Source organism: Eleutherodactylus coqui, chromosome 6 (assembly GCF_035609145.1).
Source record: "Eleutherodactylus coqui strain aEleCoq1 chromosome 6, aEleCoq1.hap1, whole genome shotgun sequence".
Classification (NCBI taxonomy): Eukaryota; Metazoa; Chordata; class Amphibia; order Anura; family Eleutherodactylidae; genus Eleutherodactylus; species Eleutherodactylus coqui.
Window position 1 is genome coordinate 46,907,821 of NC_089842.1, and position 26,034 is coordinate 46,933,854.

At 42.5% G+C, this 26,034-nt stretch overlaps 1 protein-coding gene across 3 annotated transcripts in view; it reads left to right on the forward strand.

Moving 5' to 3' along the window:
* KAZN (kazrin, periplakin interacting protein) overlaps positions 1 to 26,034 on the forward strand; it is a 196,786-nt gene that overhangs the window by 32,521 nt on the left and 138,231 nt on the right. For all 3 annotated transcript variants that reach the window (XR_010793134.1, XM_066606724.1, XM_066606725.1), the window contains exon 2: positions 21,451 to 21,522. Coding sequence is in view for 2 of the 3 variants with exons in the window: in XM_066606724.1 (XP_066462821.1) it covers positions 21,451 to 21,522 (72 nt within the window). In the remaining variant the exon portion in view is untranslated. The remainder of the gene's footprint in view (positions 1 to 21,450; positions 21,523 to 26,034) is intronic.

The window sequence follows — 26,034 nt, forward strand, 5'->3', positions numbered from 1 at the left end:
CTATTAAAACTATTTTGCCCACTAACCAGACAACCCCTTTAAGCCTCTTTTGTAAAGACCTTTTATATGGTGATAGAATCCTAGAATGTTAGCGTTGGAAGGGACCTCCAGGGTCATCGGATCCAACCACCTGCTCAGTGCAGGATCACTAAATCATCCCAGACAGATTTGTCCAGCCTTTGTTTGAACACTTCCATTGAAGGAGAACTCACCACCTTCTGTGGTAACCTGTTCCACTCATTGATTACCCTCAATGGTTGCGGGTATATGTTCATCACATGGCTCACTTTTGTATGCACTGCATTATGGCAGCTTTGGTGGGCAAATATCCCATAAGGGAGTCCTATTTCCACCCTCCATATAAGAAAATGGATTATCAGTTGCTTTGCACATCCCTTTCCATCCGCCGTATGGGAAAATATGAATCTTTAATAGGACATTTGTCGGTCAGCCTAACAAATTTCTATAAACTCGCCCATCTAAGTCGTAATTGGATCAAAAATGCAGTCTTCTTGAACCAAACAGCTTGATTGGAGCAGTCATTGAATTTGACTAGTAAATGGATGATGACAAATATTGGTCGATTTCCCAACTTCTGCTTTGGGGTGTCTCAAAAAAAGCTATTAAACCTCAGCAAAAATGGCTACAATTTTACAGAAAATTGCTTACCAACTTATGTGAAAAGCCTAGATAGTTAATTTAATTAAAGCAAAGCCTGATGGTCTCCAAAAGCAAGTGTTGGCAGTAGATACCGTTGGGCTATGGCTAATAAAGGACGTGTCCCAGAAATACTGCAAGACTACATCGGCAGGTGGTGGGCGTTTACTTTGGAATCGGCATTTAACCACTTCTTACTAATTGGGGAGTAGAATGGGCTTTCCGGAAAATATTATTTTCACTTCAGGTGCCTATTAAAGTTCACTACTGGCTCCTGCATTCAGCTTGGACCGTTGTGGATAACGCCTATCCAATACAATAGAGGATATATGCTGAGTGCAGCTGTAATATATTAAATTACCCTCTAAGTGTTCAGTTAAATTCAATCCATTGCCCTACCGGAATATAATTTACTAGCGCTCGGAGACTCTGGTCTCAAATCTATTTCATTTTTTTATATATGCAGAAGCCACCAAGAGAATAGTCCTGCTGAAGGTTACATCAATGTCAGTAGTTTAGCCTAGTTTTCGAGTAATTTTTTTTCTTAAGTACATTAGTCTTTAACTGAAGTGAAAGCTAGGGGCTTCTGACTTTGGTTTGTTCAATATTGTGTTGCAGTTGTCCATCAGGCCTATATTGGGTCATGCCCATTCATATCTGCACATTCTTAGAGATTAGTTTTACGGGGTTTGTGCAACTCTGCAAATAGTGTTTTATTGCCCCAATGGATGTAAAACTAAAATTGAAAACACTTTTCCAATAGTCTTTATTAGAAATTTCCTACCGCCTTGTGCACACAGGTCCATGTGGGCCTATGTGTCTGCATAGTTAGACTACTAACCGTTGTATCTCTGTAAGATAGGCCTCCCCAAAAAGAGGGCATGTCTAAAAATTGGTTTTCCAGGAATCAATAAAATAACCTCAAAAAAAGTAATCGGCAGTTGGTTGGCGGGGGTCTGTTGTTGCAATGCTTGGTTCAATGCTGTGGCCGCTTCAGTCCATATCCGGCACAGTACCATACGTTGTATAGCAGTTGTGCCTGGTATTGCAGCTTAATCCAATTCACTCGAAGGGGAAGGAGCTGCTCTCGGGACATGTGACTGATGAGCATGATGTCACATGGCTGAAAATAGGCCGATTCGCATGCGCTCGTTTATTTACAACCGGTTGATGGTCCTAATCCAGTGTCTGATATCGCTATATGTACATTTAGCGGGAAGGCTGTCAGTTATTGAGTGAGACCACCCACTGGACTCCTAAGTGTAAAAAGGGGTCAGGGGCTTCAATGAATAAAATGTTAAACTTATTATTGACCCACAATCTATATACCAATATATTGAGCGTCTTCTGCTCTGGAACATGCGGCCCATAGATTGTGCAGTGTTTCCCAGCTGAGAAGTTCCCTTTTAAACATTCCATATCGAGCTGGGATCACGTGCCTAACTTAGTCATCCTCAGTCAGGAGCTCAAAATTGATATGCAAGTCGTTACCCTAGGGCAGTGTTTCCCACTTCCAGTCCTCAGGGACCGCCAACAGGTCATGTTTTCTGGATTTCCTCAGTGTTGCACAGGTGATATAATTATTGTCGGTGCCTCAGACATTGCCACAGGTGTTCTTACTATAGGATATCCTGAAAACATGACCTGTTGTTGGTCCCTGAGGACTGGAGTTGGGGACCCCTGCCCTAGGGGATGGTTACCTGCAATTCATTTTCCTTTAGGTCTTGCTCCTTAGCAGCTACTCTCTATGATGTTAGCAGTGTCAGCGCAGCCTCTAGTGAGCGTTGGGCCACTGGTCAGATGTCACTTCCAAATCGGCTGACCAGCAAAATATGCACCCGGACATGCGCAGTGTGCCTTTTTTTTTTTTTAACCGTCGCCCATACACAATGTATTGTGTACAGACAGCGACGGCACTTATTTTACTACAAGTCTGTTCCATGAAGGGATATCCCATTAGATGAAGTACAGATTTTCTCTAGCATTGGTAGAATAAGGAAAAACTGCGTTGACTCCTGCTAATGTGCATTCATTGTGACAACTACCATCTGTCGTACAGGGCGGCTTCCAAAATCCAGCTTTTGTTTTGAGGAAAACACCAAAATTTACTCGAGTCAATGTTTTCATGTAATTGGGTGAGCATGCAGAAAGCTCTTTTCGAGGTCGTCTGTGAGAGTGCTCCACGCAGTCTCGTTTTTAGTGCATGCTTACGGAGTATAATGAGTGATCTATATGGACGGACACGTGGCCGTGTAGTGTTCATTTTGATTAAACGACCTTTCCTTTCCGTTGACAGGTTTTGTATGGTTGTCTATGTCTGCGTCTTCCTTGCCCGAATCCATCATTTAATTCCTGCCTCTGCAGCTGTCTTCAATCTTCTGTATAATTAAGCTGGTCAACTCTGGAACAAATATGAAGTGGTGATTTACATTTTCTTATCTTAGCAGCCCTTTTTTTTTCTTCTTTTTCCCTTTTTTTTTGTTGTTCCGTCTTTCACATGGATCTGGGACATCTTGTCTAGGTTTCGTCCAGCAGACCCTTGGCCTCTCGGGGCTTATGTTCGGGTCACATACACAAGGGATGTTGCAATTAACGCAGTAATTCAAGCTTCACATATTTGACACCATTCCAGGAAATAAAAGAAAATCTCTTCTTGGATGTATGCTTAAAGCTTAGAGCGCTTTATAGAAGAAGCTTTATGATATTCCAGGAGAACATGTCCATACTGGTGTCTCCAATCCAGCGGTAGAGCAGATGTAGCTAGCTGCTACTACAGGATCGAAAGGCACTGTAACGTCCAGGTGTTTTCTAGGGCTGAATATAATTTCTAGCATGAGACCAGTAAGGATTTGTTCACATCCGCGTCGGAGATTTCGTTTGGAACCTCTGTCGCTGAATTCTAGTAACCTATAGGACAAAAAGCATTATTTCGGCATGTAAACTGCTGGATGGCTGCATGGAAACCAATGAAATCCTAAAATATTCAATGGAGTCTGTTTCGATCCGTTTGGCCACTGGGTACCATATTTTTCTTCCACCCATAATGGACAGGAAAAAGCAACCCCTTAGTGAATGATGTCAACGAGCCCTAAGCTATGCCAGCACCAATACAATTTGTCTTTCCCTTTGTGCACTTCAAACTTGGTGGTCAAAGTATCTAACCCTTTCAGAGCCACATATGGGTTTCGCTGAGGGTATTAATGGTACTAAAGGCTTACCCATTATACTTTTGCTTAGGAATTCATGAAATTTTGCTTGGTCTTCATGAACCAATATGGGAAAACATGATGGCATTGTCTGTTTCTTTTGTAGAAAGAAGGTTCATAGGGTACTAGATCCATTTGTCCTTAGTGGACATGCCCCAATATAAAGGATCCTTTCTCTATGGTCTTTTGACATCGTGGATAGACTCTTTCCATGTACTGGATGTAAAGTGTGAAAACACAGTAAGTTCATAAACTTTTAGAGCTTTGGGACCATCTTAAATGCCTACTTGACCTATGGGGTATTCAGTTTGCCATTCTCTAAAGAAGCTCTCGGATGTACAAGTGTGGTTGCCAACCCTTTTCTATTATGAAAGTAACTGATCAGCGGAGTTGTGATGCACATGTTTTTATAGAAATTGAAGATTTATTAGAAAACTTACAACATATAGGGATTAAGTGGGTGACATTTTGGGCTGGGGGCCTTTTTATTAAGTCTATGGGGAGGAGACTTGATCTTGGGTGTCATCCTCACAGGCTTGATAAAGGACCCCAGAGCTTAAAAAGTTGCCTACTTAGTCCATGTACGTCTGGGGTTATCAAATAAATATTCAAGAATTTTTCATATTCCTTCATGTGTGTTCTGTCAAGTTTCTACAGTTTTTGAGGTCCATAACTGTGACACCACTGGATATGTTTCTCAACTCCAGTCCTAATGGACCCCCAACATGTCATGTTTTCAGGATTTCCTCAGTATTGCACAGGTGATGTGAGTGTCAGTGCCTCAGACATTGTCGCAGGTGTTCTTACTATCGGATATCCTGAAAACATGACCTGTTGGGGGGGGGGGGGGGGTCCTGAGGACTGGAGGTGAGAAACATTGGTCACCATTGGTCTTGTTTTTAGTTTGGCCTTCATGGTGCTTGCAAAAAAGTCTATGAATGCCTGCTACACATTGCAGGCTTGTATTCCTATGCTCTTCCATCCAATGCCATGACATGAAACAAGTTGGGGTTGACTGAGACCAGGATAATTATAATAAGTCCCTTCTAATAACTAAATCCTACCAAGGGGGTTGAAATGGCGTCTTTAAAACAAGTCTCCTAAAATTAACTCAAATGCAAGTTTCTCATTTAGAATATTTATAGGTGTAACCCATTAAATCTCATCCTTCGCTCCCACGTTCCTGCAGGCTTTATTAAATTGACCGTTGGGAATCACAAGCATAATCTGACTAAATGCATCCTGGTGTTTTTTTTTCTTAGAGACCAAATTGGATGATCTTCTGGGATGTGACTTTCAAGATTAGCGCGCAGCGGAATGCTTTTATTTATTTGCAAATACCATTTTATATGTTAGCGATGCCCTTAAACCATGTAATTTATTGCGGAGCTTAATTGTTGTTTGGAACAAGTTGATATTGGAGGAATTGAATTAAAAGGCCAGGAAGTGTTTTGAAGTGATGTACAAAAATTCCTCAGAAAGGCGACTGGTCTGTGATTTAAAGAAGGGAAATGATGGCTGTATTTTTTTATCTTCTGGTGATGTCACTTTTGTAGAATGCAAGAAAGGTTTATTATTTGTGTGCCACAATACAAGGAGAATAACTAGTGACCGTGGGGCTCCAGAGCAGTACTCAGAATGGGGCTCAGCTTCACCGTGAGGCCATAGAGGGATAATGCATTAAGCAGGGATGCAACAACTTATCAAAGGCCTCTGTAGTGAAAGTGAGGGCCCGTTCAGTTTTCCACACCCCTTCCATCGTCATTAACTGCACTTATCTCTGTGTGGGAATGGGTTCCTTTAATTGTTGGTCCCCGTTACCTGCATCAGATAGATGTCTTTCAGAACTGGTGGTCGTGAGCGGGAAGCGCGAACATTTTCTCAGTGTCACATTGGGGCATAATGAGTCATTTTGGCTGTCTTACGTCAGTGAAAATGATGGATATACTGTCCTTCTGCCAGCTAAATAGAAATACACCTGGTTTGACCAAACGGCCAGCCTATATGATTTGGAAGTGGAGAATGCGGTGAAATTTCGTGACTAATTTTCAGCCCCTACCAAAGCCTGTCAGTGATTAGGAGAAGCAGTACGTATGTTCACCATGATCTACTTCATCAGTCTGTCTGCGCCAATTTATTTTATAAAAGTGCTCTGTTTGTATAGATGAGTCTGTCACGAATCGATAAGACCCTACTAGTGGTAAATCTGGGCGAAAGACGGGTCGTATAAACACATGGACATTTTGTTTGAGAGCCTGATGTACTCTGATAGCCGTATTTGATCCCATTTTGGCCACCTTGTTGCTTAGGGTGGCTTTACATGGGATATCATCTGAATAGTTGCTCGTAGTGGACACTAAAGTGTGTGAACTACGGTGTGTAAGCTTTACACAGAACCATTGTTGTTCAGTTGCACAGTTCCTGAATGCATTGTTGGGAGCATTTACATCGTTCCTCTACTAGGGAGTACAAGGTTCTTTGGCAGGTGTGGATTTGAAATTTTGACCCCTTCCCAATGCAATCTCATTGGCTGATCAGTTCACTGAATGCACATAAATACATGCGAGCAGCCTTCGAGGGAGCTGCATGAAGTTTCTCGATGGAAACAAGCCAGAAACCATAGCAGTGAGTGATCATTCAAAGAATGGCAGCGATTACTAAGTTAAGGATGATTTGCATGCATTTGTGTTTTTGGGAACCTATGAGCGTCAAGTAGGAGGGCAAAATATTAAACTCATAAAAAAAAGCTGTAGCCAATCAGCGTACCATAGGAGACGCATGCTGAACACCCACACCGCCCAGCAAAATTGTTGGCTAGTCATTGGATAACTATTAACTGTTTACACGAGACAATAATTAATCAACCAACGACTAGTTTTGGGTGAGCTGAAACTAGATGACCGATTGGTGGCCGTGTTTAAATGGACCAACTTGCATTCGCTCTGTCCATCTAGTTAAACAGTAGTTATTCTGTGCAAAGCCACCAATAGTGGACAATTGTAATTGGTTGTCTTGCAGTAGAGTCTGCCATGTTGACCAACTCTTCGACAACCAAATGGCTTCTGCTCATAAATAAGTAGTGACTAGAGATGAGCGAGTATACTCGCTAAGGCTAACTACTCAAGTGAGTAGTGCCTTAGCCGAGTATCCTCCCGCTTGTGTCTAAAGATTCGGGGGCCGTCAGGGGGCGGGGAGCGGCGGGGGGGAACGGAGGGGAGATCTCACTCGCTCCCCCCTGCTCACCGACGCAACTCACCTGTCACCGGCGCCGGCAGCCAAATCTTTACAGATGAGCGGGAGGATACTCGGCTAAGGCACTACTCGCTCATCTCTAGTAGTGACCAATATGACAAAGCAATATTCAAACAGACTCCAATTAACGTTGACAGATACTGTTGACTCGTAATGGGGTTTAATGGGTTTTCATTGTTTTTCATGGCCCGAATGGAGTGGCAGACTACACTGTTCTTGCATTTAAAACCTCTGGTATCCCAATAGTATGGAACCCAACACAAGTGTAATCAGAGAGCAACGCAGGAGGCAAAAGTTTTAGCGTGTGCTCAAATCATGTTTGATTACTACGTACTGTGTATGCACTGGAAAAGCTTCTGGGTGCAAGCGCTAAATGTATCCATAGGGACTCAATGTATGCTAGAAGAGCGTTCTTTTTGGCATACGCCAGACGAATATGTGTAATAGCTTAGTAGACTATGGAGGCATCTAGTAAACGATACCAATTTGTTAAAAAAAATTTTTTGCAGTAGTACCCAATGGGTGATATATGCCCTATACATGGGTATGCATAAAATACTCATGACATATACCTTCGGGGGAATGATCTGATTTGGTGTCATTCGAGTGCAACTCTTGGCACTCACCAGAATGTTCCTGTGACCTACAGCAATCTGCAATCATTACCATTCTAAACCGCTCTTCTGTAAGATCTTATTGCACCCTGTGACAAAATAAATCTGCCCTTGTATCCGCTTCTTATCTAATGTCGTATTCATCTGTGATTAATACAATATGCTGGCATATAAATATTCACACCTAGCAGATTTTTTAACAGTGTGGACGCAGGGGAAACATAGACTTTGCATATAAAGTGCCCGGAACATAAGGCAGTTCAAAGGCAATGAGTTTTATGCCAGACAGGGCATGCCTGCATTTTTTTGCATTAGTCACTTATGAGGTTTATACTCTGAACATGTCTTTGGGCATTATAGCTCGGTGGGAAATAAAAATATTACAGGAGGAATATGCAGAAGAGGTCGCTGGTAATCCAATCGCTTCCGTTTTCCGTAACAAGTCTGGGATGATTGTAGTACCGCATGAAGGGTAAGGATTGTCTATGTAACTGTAGAAAAGACCAACTTAAAGGCGGCATCCTGAATTAAGGTTTTTTTACCTCCAGAAAACTGCTCCAATCCTGCCCGTTGGTTGAGTTTTTGGTATTGCAGCTCATTTCCAGTCTACCCTGTTCCTCTGAAAATAAGACATACCCCGAAAATAAGACACAGCTTGATTTTTGAGGATGCAGAATGATTTTTCAGGCTTTTTTCGTATGCTTGAAATATAAGCCCTGCTCCAAAATTAAGACCTAGTTACAGTTAATAAGAAAAAGCTATTTAAATAGTGTCCAGGCAGCTATACATGTAAAAAAGTTAAATCTTTTGGAGCAAAAATTAATATAAGACACCGTCTTATTTTCTGTAGTAAATGGATGTCAACTGCAATCACAGAAACAGCCCATAGATAGGAGTGGCGCTGTTTGTGGGGGGTAAAAGCCAACCTTTAGATCCCTTTTAAAGGTATATTCACTTTGTCCCTTGCCAACATCCATATCGCAACATTCACCTATGTACATAGAAATAAGCTGCGTAGGACATGTTGTAGGATGACCAGTTATACTTGGGAGCGCCTGTAGTTACTACAGGATTACATTGGGGCGCTTGTGTTGGTACGGTTACTGCTATAAATTGGAGTATTGTGTAAAGTGAAGGTTCAGTCATTGACTTGCCATTTATTAATAACATTATTGCCCTTCTCATGGCTTGCTCAGCAACAAGTTACAAACTTTACATTGACCAACCTGTTGTAGTCTGTTTAGACAGGCATATCATTGGGAGTTGTGACTTCTCCTTGACTTATTCAGTGTTTTCACGTTCCTATGTGACACGCTGAATGATTAGTGTTTAAACCCGAGACGCCAACGATTTTTATGGCGACTGAATGGGAAATGAGGGGCGCGCGTCTCGTACGTCATGCAGCCTTTGACTCGCGTTTTAAACTGAACAATTATTGCTCACTTTTGTTCGTTTGAATGATTTTTGGAATTCTCGTTCTGTCTAAACGCACCTTTTACCCCAGAGAGTGTACACTAAGGCTGGGTTCTCACAGGGCTGATTCTCTGCGGAAATCTTGCGGTTTGGCCGCAGTGAAAAACCGTGAGATTTCCGTCGGGAGAACCGCTGCTGCAAAACCCGCGGCGGCTTGGAAGCGGCCCGGCTGCTCGCTCTTCCGCTGTGGCCGGCTCTCCCATAGAGGAGAGCGCGGCAACAGCGGGGGGAAAAAAAATGGACATGCTGCGGTCGGCTTCTGCCGGCTTAGCCGCAGCAGATTTGCCGTCCCATGTGGACGAGATTTCTGAGAAATCTCATCCACATGGCTGGCTAATCCCGGGATTAGCGTCCGCATGCGGATTTGCCACGGCGAAATTCCGCACGGAATTTCCGCAGCAAATCCACCCCATGTGAACCCAGCCTAAAAATTATTCTTTTGTGTGTTTTGAAAGTGAATCTTCTGTTTCAGAAAAAAATCTTGTCCCAAGACCCCGGAGTACATTATCCACAGTTGTTCTCTGCTGCCCCTCTGATTCCACAGTTCTAGGTTCTGTTTTTGGCCATCCAAGATGGCCGACACAATCTTCGGTTTACCTAATCTCTGGTGCATTGGTAGTGTTAGATTGCCAATGTACAATACTAGCTCTCTGACTGGCTAGAGACTGTCATGTGACCAGTCGGGAGCATTGTACAGTGTTACAGGGAGTTAGAAAATTGCTGCAGCCATCTTGGACAGGCAAAAACAAGGGCTAAAACTTGCAGATTGGACACACAAAGGAGGACTAATGTACTCCCCTCTTCCTCCTCATCCTGGGACAGAATTTTGTCCTGATATCAGAGGGTCACTTTTAGTGACTCTTCATCCATGGTTAAAAACACAGAATTAATATAAAGGTCTGTGTTCAGACTCTGACAAAACCAGTTCTCTCTGCCATGCCGCCAGCGGGAAGTCACAGCAGAATTGACAGCTGAATTACTAACCTGCTGACCAGGTACATGTAATCCAACTCTTCTTGTCTATATGTCTATTTTACCATCTTGAACAGGATGGCCGAGGATCTGGGGGTCCTCATTCTGGAGATAGAGCAGATATTTATGGCACGTGCTGTGTATAAAGCATGAATAAAATGAGAATACCCCTTTAAATTTTCAATTCAGCATTTAATGTGAAATTTTTCTAGGGTCACTAGAAAAATTTCACATTAAATGCTGAATTGAACATTTAAAGGGGTATTCTCATCTTATTCATTCTTTATACACAGGATGTGCAATAAATATCTGCTCCATCTCCAGAATGAGGACCCCCAGATCCTCAGCCATCCTGTTCAAGATGGTAAAATAGAGGTAGCTGGGATTATGGAAACAGCCGAGTTGGCTGCATTGCACTAATTCCATAACTTTTCAGAAAAGTGAAAGAAAGTTACAAAAACCCACAACAAGGTTCAGGGTTTCAATAATTCAGGCCATCTGTAATATTTACCAGCAACTGCTTCAGTAGGCATGTCCATGGTCCTGGAAGATTCTGTGCTTTTAAAAATAAGTCCACAACCAAAGCTGTATGTGCAATACGGCCTGAGAGATAGCTGTTTGAAATCCGAGTTGACTATACCTGCAGTCCTGACTGTGCTTCTACAGCCTATATCTTAGGCAGTATTGCAGAAAGATATTTGATTTGGTCTTGTTTTAAAGAGATTAATATTTGTTTTAAACAAGTCCAAAGTGAACGCTCTGTTCGCAATATTGCCTTCGATACAGCAAATTGATGTGTTTTTTTTTTTTTTTTTTTTTTTAAAGGCATAAATGTATGCTAATGCATTAAAAGGTATATTCCTGTTTTTCACAAAGTTAGGGCTTTTTCAGATGTGTGTGTATATAGGCTGTGTTTTCACGTCTGGTCAATATGCGCTGTCCCTCTCTGCAGGGAGTGGAGGCGGGATGGGAGCAGTGCACTGAGGTTCCGCCCCTTCACCACATTTTGCAATGGGAGGGGGCGGTACTTAACCCCCCCCATTCCGTCCCTCCCATTGCAAACAGAAGTAAGGGGTGGAGAGGGGGCGGGAGCTCAGTGCACTGCTCCTGTCCCGCCCCCTTCCCCTGCCGAAGGGGACAGCATATATATATGCACATCTAAGTAAGCCCTTACATGAACATAGCTGTAAGCTGTAATTTTTTCTGTTTTATTTTCTTTTTGTAATTTACAATTTTATCTTGACATGTCAAAAATGTATTAATTAAATCCCCCGGCTACTGGAGGGGCAAATGTGCAACAGCCCCTGGCAGCAAACGATTATAACTCTTCTCCCCCCACCCCCGCCCCCCACCCAACACCCTTTTTTTTTTTTTTTTTTTTTTTTTTTATTACTACTAACTCGCAGTCTGCGTTTCGGATTGGGGATAAAGCCGTGTTTGAACTTGGCCAGCTTCGCTGAGTGTAATTATCGTCTGTATGAAAGATGCATGTTGGCGTGTTTAATCTCCAGGAGGCATTATTACCTGCATGTGAAGAGTTATTATGTGCTACAAGTACCTATTCATGCAAGGAAGCGCGCTGTGGATTTTATGGAAAGTGACTGATGTAATCGCTTTCAGGTCTGTACATCGTTATTAAGTTTGATTTTTAAGGATGCCTAGTGAGAGGGTGAGGCGGCCATGGGTGAAATTTGTTTGGCCTGGTGCTCAGTGCCTCATGTCAGTGTAAGAAGACCGGAGACTGTCCTGGCTTTGTCATGAACTGCTCTTGCAAAATAGACTGGTTTATTTAAAAACCTGATGCAAATGCCTTAACTATTCGGTAACCATAGCAACCTGTATCTGCTTATTAAGGAGATATATTGGGCAGTGACATAGAAAAAGTGGTCTTGGTGCTCATAGCTACCAGTCACAAATTGCCTTTTTAATTTTTTTGTTTGGTTGGCATGGAGAAATGAAAAATTCACGCTCTGGTTGTTGTGGGTAACTTTTTTTTTTTTTTTTTTTCCTCTCTGAGACAGGTTGAATATAAGATTTTTTTTTTTAGGATTTTCTTATGTAAATTACATTATATATTGGAGAAAATGTATAACTAGCACAAATACAAACCGCGTTGAGTATAGGAAACAATCTGCATACAAGTCTTGTTAAAAGCAGTAATCTAATTGCAATTGCTCCAGTTTTTATAAGATTTCTTCCAGAACATGACATTTTCCTCGAAGAGTGTGCCAGCATTGGTCATTTTCATTTTAAGGGTTAATGAATTGATCACAGGGTGTTCGGCTTGTTGGGATCCCCAGCTGTGATTTGAGAGCATAAGCTATAAATTGTGTTTAGTTATCCCTGCAGCACCCCCAAAGGAGAAATGAAGTATAACACAGATTCAAATCAGTGGGCTACCCAAGTAATGCTCAGACAAACTGGGTCTTCCAGAAAGAGATGCTCCTTTTTATAGTGGCTCTCCTCCCTGGTTACCAGCTGAGGGGGTACCTAACAAGAGTTACCCTGCTATTTACTTAGCCATTCTGCAAAGGGAAGTGGAATTCCATGACAGGTTCTTCTGCAACCCTGGCTCATTAGAGACATGGAAAGTGCCTATGATCACAAGCGTTAGACATGCAAGGACAGCTTTACCTCCTGATTTGGCCTTTGAGGGGTCTTTTAATGAACATGATTAAATCCACTAGTCCAGCTTCGATATGGCATTTTAACAGCGTTTAAGTACTTTTTAAATTTAGATACATGAGAGAACCTAAATCCCAGTAGCCTTATTGCCTTCTGATTCTAAATGTAATTGATCATCATTGGAGAAAGAACAAGGGACATCAACTATAAGAAGTTACCACTGTCCTATTTCTGATGGCACCAGCTTAGTGTTTTATTAATAGAGTATACGTAGAACAAAGAAAGTCATAGTGTCCAATTACGATGGACAATGCTTTAAAAGTAGCAAATCATTACAAAGTATTAATGCTGATGAATGAATACACTGACATGAATAAAAGAATTTGAATACAATGACTAAAGGCCCATTTACTCAAAGGGATGATCGCTCAAAAATCGCTAAAAAGCGATTGTTAGAGCCATAATCGTTGCGCCTAAATGCACGGCCATCGGGCACTGCTAGCTGATCATTAATTTCAGTCCAACCTACAAATCGTCATTTATCCTTATCAGCAGTTCAACACGGGGAATGCTGATAGCATGGTTTCCCACTGGAGAACAAAGGAACTGAATGCAGATAAGAGCCCTCGGGCTATTAACTGCTTTCAGCTAAAGGCTTCATTTGCATACTTAAAAGGGTTGTCCCGCGGCAGCAAGTGGGTCTATACACTTCTGTATGGCTATATTAATGCACTTTGTAATGTACATTGTGCATTAATTATGAGCCATACAGAAGTTAAGAAGTTTTTCACTTACCTGCTCCGTTGCTGGCGTCCTCGTTTCCATGGAGCCCGTCTAATTTTCGGCGTCTAATGGCCAAATTAGACGCGCTTGCGCAGTCCGGGTCTTCTTCTTTTCTGAATGGGGCCGCTCGTGCAGGATGCCGTCTCCGTGTAGCTCCGCCCCGTCATGTGCCGATTCCAGCCAATCAGGAGGCTGGAATCGGCAATGGACCGCACAGAAGCCCTGCGGTCCACCGAGGGAGAAGATCCCAGTGGCCATCTTCAACCGGTAAGTAAGAAGTCACCGGAGCGCGGGGATTCAGGTAAGCGCTGTGCGGGTTTTTTTTTTAAGTCCCTGCATCGGGGTTGTCTCGCGCCGAACGGGGGGGGGGTTGAAAAAAAAAAAGGTTTCGGCGCGGGACAACCCCTTTAATTGCTCTTCGATAGCTGAGTAGCTACTTAATAGTTTATGCAAAATGATCGCTCAAAGCTGTCACTCAAACTGTCGTTTGAGCGATCATCGATCCCTGTACATGGCCCTTTAATATAGTCTCCAGGAAATGCTCCACCCACCCCGAGTATCAAGGAAGGACATTTCATTCCAACTTACATTGCTTCATGAGTAGTCTATATTCCCTTGAATAGCAAGTGTAAGACGGACACTTTCACAATGGTACCCTAAATTTAAAGGAATGAAAGGCAGTATATTCCCTTCATTGCGTGGGCTCTATCCCTTTTTAAGTGTAAAGTATGTTGTTTTCCCCTCATATTAAGTAGTCTTGGCTTTTCTATGTAGAACATGTGAATAGTCATGCATAATGTGCTTGGTATGTAGGTCATATCCCATTTTGAATGGTGTCAGAAGTGGGGCATGTGGCTGTATGGCAGATGAACGGTCTGTCAGCACTCTTGTGTTTAACGCCAGAGAACAAATAGTGCGGCAGTTAGTAAAGCAAATATTCAGTTCCAAGAAACTTTTTGTAGAGACAAGTTAGGGAAGTAGCCTGCACTTCTGAAGGGCTCTGTAAAGGCTTATTACAGAGAGTAGGTATTCAGAGGGGGACTCCACCATCAGAGTTGGGGTTGTCCTGTGGAATCCTAAAGGTACCTTTTACACGGAGCAACGTCCAGATAGTCACTCAGAAAAATAGCTGCAGCGTAGAAACATCAGTCAGTTCTTTGCCTTCACACAGAGCTGATGTTTGCTGACATGTTCAGAGAGGGGATCTCCATGCAAATTTGTTACCAAGCAGTTCCAGCAAGAACAACTATGACTTTACACCAAACTACTTTTGATCAACCAGGGACTATTTTTTTTGGTGAGCGGAAACTAAATGACTAGTCAGTGAATTGTCACTGTGTTGGTGGCTGGGTTTTGCCAGAAAACTACCATTTGCATTCAGCCTTTCGAGTCATTTTGGAAGATTAGTGGTCCCATGTAAAGGTAAAAAAACAGTTGCCACACCAGTTCTCCCACCCAACTTGCCAAACAGTGGAATTGAAACGTTAATATCCCGGTGGGTCATGACTTCTTTGAATTAGGAATCTCTTGCAACTTACCTAAAGACTAGAGAGTTTGTCTAGGGTTAAAAAGACTTTTTTATTTTGCTTTCTTTCGCTTTTTGCCCCTTTTGCTTTCGCTTTTTGCCCCTTTTGCTTTCGCTTTTTGCGCTTTGCTTTTGCTTTCGCTTTTTGCCCTTTGCTTTCGCTTTTTGCCTTCTGCTTTCGCTTTTTGCCCCTTTTGATTTCGCTTTTTGCCCCTTTTGATTTCGCTTTTTGCCCCTTTTGATTTCGCTTTTTGCCCCTTTTGCTTTCGCTTTTTGCCCCTTTTGCTTTCGCTTTTTGCCCCTTTTGCTTTCGCTTTTTGCCCCTTTTGCTTTCGCTTTTTGTTTCTCTCTTGTACAAGTACATATTTTCCATTACAGTTCTATCACTCAGCTTTCCTAGAAGCCAACATACTTTGGCAATAACTGAATGGGTTCCATCGGGCCAAGGACAAGACCTGCACATAGAGTTACACTGGATACGAATATATGTTATAAGCGCTATGTAATCCGTTTTCTTTTGTCACACTGTATGAGTTCACTTTAAGCAAGTCCACAACTGCTGATACAGTAATAACGGGTCTGTGTAATATAATGGCGTTCCCCTGCGAACTAAAGGCAGTCTGTGTTTTACACAATGGGGTGCACGTGTCCTGCAGCTTCTGAATCTCCAGAGATGGAGACGGAACAAATGACTGAACTTATTCTTTATTTATCCCCAAACGATAGCTACAAGAAGGCTCTTGCATTTTGCTATGGCAAGGAATAAAAAAAAATCATCTGGTTACTATGAGCAACGATGCTGTTTATGTCTGTAGGTATTAATAATTGGTGTGTGGGGCCCGGCCTAGAATCTGGGTGTTGCCAAGCTGCATTATTAGTCTTGAGTCATGATACGGGATTCTTTGTCTTGTACTAGTGCAATACTAAGGAAATCCTGAAAACCTGACCTGCTGGAGGGGTTGTGAGTACTGGAGTCTGCCAGGTATTGGTCTACAGCAATGCTTCCCAGAGTAGCAAAGAACTAATCTGGTGTAATGGGGATGCTAAACTGGAAGGGTAGCCTCACCTCCTGAGTACGGTCTTCCAGTCTCTCCGTAGATCTAATCTAAAAGCCCATTTACACGGAAAGGTCATTCAAACGAGCGAAACAAACAATAATTGTTCAATTGTTGAAAATCGACGAACATCCTCAAAGTTTCTTCTACTTGTATTCTTTCCTTCCGATTACCTTCTGGGGCGCTGTCTTTGACTATTTACCTAAGTAAACACCAGTAACTTTGACAATATGTTGTCCAGAGCTTGATTCGCAGTTCTGCTGGTTGCCATTTAGAACAGTAAACAAGCTTCTTGTCAAACGCCTCTCCAATGGCTTAGCTCCTTTAGGGCTCATTCACACAAGCATATGTGTATTTCAGTTGTGCAAACATACAGCGTATATTCTTTGCCTTTTTTTTCATGCTTGTAGTAAATGCAAGAATGCTTCCATTGATTTCAATGCGTAATTGACTTTAATGTGTGCTAATTTGGTGCATAATACGAAACCTCGCCATCCATCATTTCCTACATGAGATTATTGTACTATTCCTTGTGGAAAGAGGGAGATTTCAGCTCTGAAATCTAAAAGATTATGAATACTGTTGGGACTATGGTACAGGCTGTAACGCCCAGAAGAAATGCAAAATATTTAGGAAATGCTCCATTTATTATGCAGATTAATTTTGCCACTGACATTGGATGCAGTTTTTGAAGTAACTGTATGAGGGTAAAATTTGTTGCAAAATCGGCGTCTTTTCGATGCAGTTTCCCCCCCCCCCGCGGCGTTTGCCCTGTTAGTGGCTATAACAGTTGACATCCAACCTATTGAGCGCACCAGAATGAATATTAAAGCTTCTCACAATAACTGGTACAACTTGTACAAGCGGGGGGTTCAGAAGGTTTTAGATTGGGTTTCAGCTCTCTAGGATCTACAACTTGTGACATATTTGCAAAATTTTGGAATCCAAAAACAAATGGGAGCTGTAACCCGGTCTAAAACCTTCGGAAGCACTTGATTTACCGATGTGACCAATTTGGTGCTATAAGGATGTTTGCTTAAAATCCATACCAAACAAAGCTTTGAACTACACACAAACGGACAGTTACACAAAGTAGACCCGTGTTAAACTGGGTGATTTTGCTGGTACTATCTTTAATGTTGGAAAACCCCTTTAAGGGTGCTGCTTTAAAGATTTCTATTGCAGTGATGTCAACCGCGTTTCAGCTCGCTACAAAGCACAACCGCCTTCTTTCTTCACCTTGGTGGTGATCCAGTTCCACCTATATGTTTGAAGGCCACATCACTGGACCTATCATCTGCCCCTACTAGATGTCGGCCTTCGGTGAGCATTGATCTACATCTAGATGGTGTCGGTGAATCTGCTGCCTATTTTTATAGAAAGTAGTTTTTCTTGAATGGCTAATAGTATAATTCATTCTTATAATTGGGCCCGTCACATTTATTTGAAGGTCTGTTGGTTTTTTTTCCTTTTTTTGAAGATGCTTAATCCATTTCCCTTTTTAAAGGAACAATCTGAATAGCATTACCAAAATTGCCAGCTATTATCTGAGCGCTATTTACCAGGATTATGCAGAGCTATCCGCAGCATCAGTCTATGCTAAATTAGTGTTTCAGCTGTGTAAGACTGTAATGTAATTATGTCGTTCCGTTAATTGACAGTTTATTTTCTTTTTGACTCATTAGAGAATGGGATTATGTAAGGTTAATCCTCAAAGTAAAAGAATAGCAGAACGTGCAGCAGGCTGTTGGCAGCTGCAGAAGGTAAAAAGTAGTGCGCACAGATTGCCCCTAAAATCAAAAACATTCCCCAGTCAAGACATTTTTGAGTTGTCTTCCTCCTTCCTCCCTCTTCCCTCACAAAGGGTGGTCCTTAAAGAGTAGCTTCCTCGTCCTCCCTCTTCCCTCACAAAGGGTGGTCCTTAAAGAGTAGCTCCCTCGTCCTCCCTCGTCCTCCCTCGTCCTCCCTCGTCCTCCCTCGTCCCATATGGGGCTATCTTTAGCTGCTGGAAGGAGGCGGAGATGGCCAACGGAGTAGAAGTGCCCCAGTGAAAGTACAGGTACTCTTTAAGGGTCTTGTCCCACTTTTCTATGCACCATATTAGCAGCTAGTGCAGAAGAGCTCTCCCTCTTTTTTCCTCTTACTGATAGTTGTGGATTCAGAAAGTCCAGGCAACTAGCTGTGTGCCAGGGCAACTGGCATCTTTTGACCAGAACTGCAGCAGAAATGCAGATGTGAACGAGGACTTATATGTTCATTTTTATATGTACTTTAGACCTATCACTTTATGGCGTATTGTGGTTTTCCAATGTGTCCGTAACGGAAAAAAATTCATCTGTCCGTAATTTTGGGATACTGCCCAGAAGAAAAAAATAAATAAAATCCGTTTGACAACCGTGTTCCAATGTTTTGCCCAAGATAAGCAACATAAGAGATGTCTGGCAGCTACTTACCACCTTCTCATCATAGATATGACAAGCCAAGCATTTGAATGGTGGACTTGGGCAATGTATGTGGCAGCCAAATTAGAGCTTTTAGTCCAGCTTCACACAAGTGTATTACTGCTGTGTGTCCCAGCGTGACTGCGGGGTTTACTGGCCCGAAATGTCACCATCCTAGGAATGTAATGATGGCGACCGTTTGGGTCCATAAATGCGGCTGGGATACACTTGTGTGAAATTGGCCATAAGTGTCGATTTTAAACAATAAAGTGATAAAATGTCAATATTGTGACTAAAGATTCAATCAAAGCAGGTCATTTATTCATTCCCGACGCCCTTTAAAGGGATATTCCTATTGTAAGAATTGATGACCTATCCTGAGACTGTGCCATAAATGCCCAATAATAGATTCCGCTGGGACACTCGCACTTCAGGCCAGTAGTGTGTTCCAGAGAAGGGACCCTTACATATCCGATATTGATCACCTGTAGGTGCCATAAGGGCTTAAAATGGGAATACTCCATTTATCGAACATGGAAGGCTACACTGTAGTTGTATTTATTTACATACTAGTTAAAAATAATACCTTGCAGTCGCCAAAACTAAGGTTCTTAATGTACCACTTTTATTTTTTTGGCTTGTGCCTTGAGATCCTGGTCATTGGACCGGAATCCAGCGCTCTGTGACAGGCTCTTTTATGAGGCCTCATTGACATTCAATGGCAGTCGTTGACGGTGGGGAAGTAGTGCTAGAGTAAACTGTCAGTTATGCTGCATTTCAGAGAGGCATCATTTGCATCTGGCTTCATCCCAGCACCCAAACCATCCACTCCGTGACCGGAAATAAACCTTCTCGGCCGCGCTCGGGTCCTTTGTCCCTCTCCCATTCAGGACTGTGTACAGTAATTTGTTACCAAGGGATGAAGCGGAGCGCTTATATGAAATGTGACTATCAGGCTTATTTTACATCTTGTAGCTATGATGAAGCGGCTGAGGGTATAGCGCTGCTACTTGCGTACCTCTGTTTTTGTTATTTTTCTAGTTCGCATTCCCCCCTCCCCAATTCTTGTCTAGCGAGCTGAACGACCTCATAATTCACAGCAATAGGAAACGGCAATTATCTAACGAAAAACAAAGTAACAATAGAGAATTCTTCATTGCCTTGTGGGAAGGGTGCAGAAGTTCACAGAATCATCCCATGTGATAATATTAGCACTAAAAGTGCAACTTGCCAAAAAATGTCAAACTATGCCTCCCCTTACAGTAAGGCTAAATTTATTCATGGCGGATCTTGCGCAGTGGGAACTCTGTAGTTTTGCGACGATGCGCGTCAAAATCATGCAGATTTTAGGTGAGAACTTCACAGATTTTGTAACTTGATTTTAAGAGGTAAAATCATGAATTTTTAGTACTTCAGATTTAAAATATCCACCGCAGGTTAATTTACACTGCGCGTTTCCTGAAATCTTATCTATGGTGCTATAAAATGTTGTGGCTTTTCCACAATTTTTGCAGGATTTTGTTAATGTTCCTGAAACACACTTGTAGAAATCCCACTGAGAACACAAGGGGTTAAAGGGGTGTTCCCAAGATTGACTTTTATCACCTATTTACAGGATTGTTGAGGAGACTGATCATGGGGGGGTCTCACTGTTGAAACATCCACCAATCTCGAATGGGGGTCCTGCATCCACCTTTTCTCTTCCTAACTGCAGGCTCACTGCACCCCCTCACAGTGATATGGAGATTTAATTGAGCAGTGGTCGTGCATGCGTGATGCCATCCCATTCATCTGCAGTGGGACTGCCAGAGATAGCTGAGTGCTCGGCTATTTCCGTTAGCCCCATTGAAAAGAATGGAGCAGTACTACATGTGCTTGGCCAATACTCCATTCAATCTCCATGTCACTATGGGGATGCAGTGAAGAGGAGAGGTGAACACAGGACCCCTGTTCTTGGGACTGGTGGGAGTCTCAGCAGTGATCCTGGGTAGGTGACAAGTCAATCTTGGGAGTATTTCCTTGATCTGTCCCATTTGTCGTTGGGGAATGACTAAGAGGACCACGATTAGCCAAGTGATAGTGATCAATCTTTGTCCTACTGCGGACGGAGCAGAAGGGGGGAGGCTCCTGCTTCAGTCATTTGTCTTACAACTAGATACAAATTAGTGTGGGGTGAAGGGCTTATCGACTAGGAACACACAGAAGATTTTAAAAAATTTATATTTCTTTGTTTCCTTTCTAATGTGAGACAAATAGGATGAAGGAGAGGTGGAGATTAAGGAACGAATTGCTGGGATATTTTAGTCTCTGCACTTTGTGTGTAGTGTTTTTTAATGTAGACATCGCATGCAGTGAGCTTCTACGCTCCTTTTCTAATGGTGGCTCAAGATGGACAGAATTCTATCCTTTTTAAAGCGACCCTTCAATTACATATCAAATTTGAGTTCCTAAATCATTAGCTACAAGGAATAAAGATGACCTGCTATCTCTTTCCTATGATATTACTAATTGGCTGCTTTTGTAGCTCAGGTCTATAAGGACAGAACTGTGATCTATAACTATGGTTTAGCTAGTGTGTCTGATCAAAAATAGTCTAGGGCACACCCCCTGACTCGTCATTGGTTTAGATTGCCAACTCTGCAGCCCGAACCAATGATGAAACTGGGTGTGGCCTAGACTACTTTAGATCAGGCACTCCAGGTCTGTTTGGAGCATTAGCAGAACAGGTCAACATGTATTTCTTTTTCATTGATTTGTATATATGCTATTTTTTATAATCCATGTAATATTTGATGTCTCGTAACCTATAGAAAAACTAACCTATTGGTTCCCATTGCTTATTTGTAGGTTTGGAGTATGGCAACATGAAGCTGAGCAAATCTGGTACGCTACAAATGCAAGACAAATACACGAATGGTTGTAAGTAGCACTGGACTTCTTCCAGCTTTTCTTAGGGATGTGTTTGAAGGGATGGGGGTGGGGTGGGGGGGGGGGGGGAGTCACTGAAATACTCGGGCACTTCTCCAGCCATGAATCAAGTGTCAGTACACTGCTGGAACTGATTTCTATTAAAGTCAATGGATTCACTACTTCTCTGGCTTCTTGTAAGATCTCCCTGGCTCCACGGTTTGACTGGTTGCCCCTGAATTCTGTAATATGTTGCCCAGTGTTATTTCACTGACATGACTATTGTTTTGGTGTTTTTATGCTTCTAGTAGAGCATGGCATTCTTTATGTATCATTCATTTGTTGAATACAGTGAACATTTTTGCATTGAATGTTGAAACTTGGATGAATTTTTTAATTAGAGTGAACATTAAGAATGTTACTCAACAGATATAGTGCAGAAAAGTCATGCAATTACATTGAGTATAGTACAGGTTACAGGCAAACACATCTCTCCCCTCCCTTATTGCTTACTTGCTGCTCCCTCCTTTTTTGTGTGTGTATACACTGCCCAAAAAATTAAGGGCGATTACTTAAAGGGATCCTGCTATCAGGTTTATGGTGTCCAAACCACATGCAGCATGAACCCAAGACAGGGATGTCTGTTGCCCCAATGGATGTTTTATTCTGAAATGCTACAGTGTATCAGAATAAATACACTTTGAAGTTGGACTCAGAGATGGGCTCTGAGTCATGGGGGCGGGCCATGCCATTCTCTCCCCGCCCACTGCATGAAGACTGGCTGCTCCTCTCCCTATACACAATAGGAGCGAGAGCTGTCACTCTGCATGCAGTTGTCAGACGGGCTAGTGCGGAACGCTCCAGTGACTAAGAGCTCAGGTCTGAGTTAAACTTCAAAGTGTATTTATTCTGATACAATGCAGCATCTCAGAATAAAACCCCTACGAGGACAACCGACATCCCTGTCCCGGGTTCAGGCAGCATGAACCGAATGGCAGGATCCCTTTAAACATCGCAGTATAACCCCCCCCCCCCCCCCCCCCATCCCCACCCCAGCTCACTTAAACTTCAGGGATAACAATCTGTCCAGTTAGCAGAAATGATTGTGAATCAATTTATCATTACATTTTACTTTTGCTTTAACCCTTTCCAATCCACTGTCTGACTCCTGAAGACATTCTCATTGAAGGCTGTACAGCTCCGATGTGAAAGACGTCCGTCAGGGTACTCTTACTGTATGTTACTGGCTGCTCTGTTGTCGGGGGGCCTCTCCAGCATGTCCCATACCGGAGAGTACTGTCTCTAGCCAGCAGATGCCGCCATCGTATAATGGCAGAAAGAGAAAGCCCGCTAGGAAACTCTGAATCCAAAATTGGATTGCAAAGGGTTAATGCAAATGAAAGTCCTAACCGATGCACTGAAGAGGCAACAGCAAGACACCCCCAAAAAGGGAATGGAGACAACTCCACTCTCCATATATCCTTCCTGACTGATTCTCCTCTAGTTTTGCTGGTGTCCTTTGTCACTACCGGTAGAGTAAGGTGCTACCTGCCTCCCAATTGAGTTGCACAGGTAGTCCTGCTCCTCCAGAATGGCATCTTCATACATACCATCGCAAGGTGGATTGCTCTAGTCTACCAACAGTCTCAAGAGCATGAAACTGATACCAGAGCATGGGCCATTACATGATGAGAACTGGATATGGCTGTAGAGGGGGCATTGACCTAACATTAGGACTGGAAGGGCACTGCCAGAGCCCTACAAAATTGAGTGAATGAAGGAAAAAATCTGGTATTTAGTCGCTGATCTCCAATAAATGTCAAGACAGTGGGATAAATTATCCAACTTCTCTTATCAAATCCATTTAAAACCAGCAGATACGTGTTTCAGGGTTACCCTCTTCATCAGTCAAGCTGGGTAGAACATTACTGGGGGCTGAGGGATATGGACCCAAAAGCACTGGTGGTACCAGAAGGCGTGGAATGCCAGAACTGAGAGCACCAGGAGAAGAAGCCCTACAAAATGACCTTCAACGGGCTACTGGTCTGCAAGTTTCTCACCAAACTGTCAGAAACTGACTTCATTAGGGTCCGACGTCCTTTAGTGGGACCTGTGACCACAGCACAGCATTGTGCAGGACCGTGAGTGAACGGTAATATGTTAGTAAGTGTACAGCGTATTGTTGCCAACCTGCAAAAAATTAAAGGATCTGCAGCTTGTGCTTGGTGCCAGATACTACAGGAATAAATATTGTACGTCGCCTATATTTTAATAACTGTCTTGTGTAGAAACCTTGTTTTCGCTTCTAAACTGAAAGGTCTATTAAGTGTCCCTGTTCCTTAATTCTCCTCTATAATGAAACATGTTACTTCGCTGCCCTGACATCTTAGTAGAGATGAAGAACAAGTAGAACCTTGTCAGATTGATGGCGTTCCAGCCTGTCAAGAGCATGCATGTCTCTAATGTCTGCTAGCATTCTGCAGAAACCCCCTATAAAGGGTCTGAGCGCGGGTAATCAAGCTGAAAACAGGCATTGTGTTTTGGCTCCGCCTCTCCTACCACCTGCTGCATTCTATTCATGTTATAGTGTATTTGGCCAAGTGTATTATCTACAGTGCGATTAGCCAACGCCACGATTTCATTAGTCACTCCACAGTATTCACAACTCATGCTAGATAAAATGAGTTCTATGTTTTTTTAGTTTTCCCTTCTAAACCATCCCTTCTCCCCCTCCCCCGATTCCAGTATACATTAAAGCAATATAAATTTATCTAAAGAATTCTAAAACTTATTGTAACAGAAATGTAACTATTTTCTCATTTGCAGCTTAAGTTAACTGGAAATATTAATTGCCAAATTCGTAAAAGTGTAGTAGAAAAAGAAAATTCATTAACAATGGATATTTAGTAGTTTAACTTTTCAATTGCTGTTACTAATTATAAGAAAATGTCAATTCAATTTTGAAAAAAAAACTTTAATTTCATTTTCTCTCATTTTTAAGAATCTGTAGCATTAATCCGCATCCAGTATGCGTGCTGCTTATGTTGTACAATCTGTGTGGTCAGTCCAGAGGCAGATGCTGTTTTAATTCGTGCCAGATTACCCGAGCCTCGGCCAGTGTTAGAGGATTATACAGAAAGAACAAATGTTTGCTAAAAGGGCAAATGTGACCTTGTAAATGATGCATTATTGTGACCACATAATATATTAAACTGGAAATTAGCGGTTGTGAATATTTCTGCTGATTGCTTTCCATTTGTGAATGAGCGATTAGGAACCAGTTCATTAGCAGCTGTTGTGTTTAGAACTCCATACAGGCACTAATTAAAAAATTATATATATTTAGCTTCCTTTATTATATAATGCACCAAGATTACATTTAGAAATGCCTTGTCCACTTTTTAATGTGTACTCAAATCGCAGTGCCATCCAACTATGCCCAAATATGCCCTGAATATACCCTGCCTTAGGAACAGCTGGCACATAACCTCTTGTGATCCGTTCATACAGTACCATGTGATGGCCATGTCACAATGTGCTCTCGGATTATGTGCTCACCTCCCCTCTGCATAGCAGGAGGCGACATTTGGCAGTTATGGGTAAATGTCGTGGCTTTGATTGCGGGTAGATTGTTGGTGCTATGGACAGATGTCTGGTAGAAGTTCATACAGCGGCAGGCTATGTATGGTTGATCCAAGAGGCAAGCATAGGATGGCATGTCTATTATCTCAGCAACAGCGTATCACAGTGGACCAACTGACCCAACAATACAACAGCTGGAAAGTTGGTCAACACAAGGTGGAAATATGTCTGGCATTCTATAGCTAAAGACTGACAAGGGTGCCCCTGATGATCCTGCATCACTGCCAACAACGCCTTGCATGGGCCTTTGAAAGATGTCAATGGACCTTGGAGAAACAGACGAGTCCCGCTTCCTGCTGAACCATATGGATATCCAAGTCCGCATCTGGCGTAAACAGAATGAAGCTGTATTCCATGGGTGTAACTTTTAGGGTTCAACAGGCCAGTGGTGGCGGTGTCCTAGTTGGGGAGCAGTTTCCTGGGACCATTGGTAGTCATACCACAATCCTTGCATGCTGAATGTTACAGGAGCCTCTTAGCTGACCGACCATCTGCACCCATATCTTCAGAAAATCTTCTCTGACAACAGTTCCAACAGAAGAATGCTCTATGCCATTGAGCTCAGATCACTAGGCAGTGTTTGGAGGAACACAATGAATTCTCCACAGTGCCTTGGTCCCCAACCTCATTGGATGACCAACATACATATAAATGATTAGGTTATAAACATGCTAGAGTTGGAAAATTGGGGACAGAGGTGTTTTGTGCAAAGTCACGTGATCACACCATACACATATAGTTTCAGCTAGTAACCGGTGAAAGAAAAATCCAATAATGCCATCCCCTTCTGGCAAATCGTTTTGTAGTGGCCATTGTAAACAATTAGCTTGCATAAAATTTTAAAACTCTTGTTGACCAAAGTGGTCCAAATCAGCCATTCAG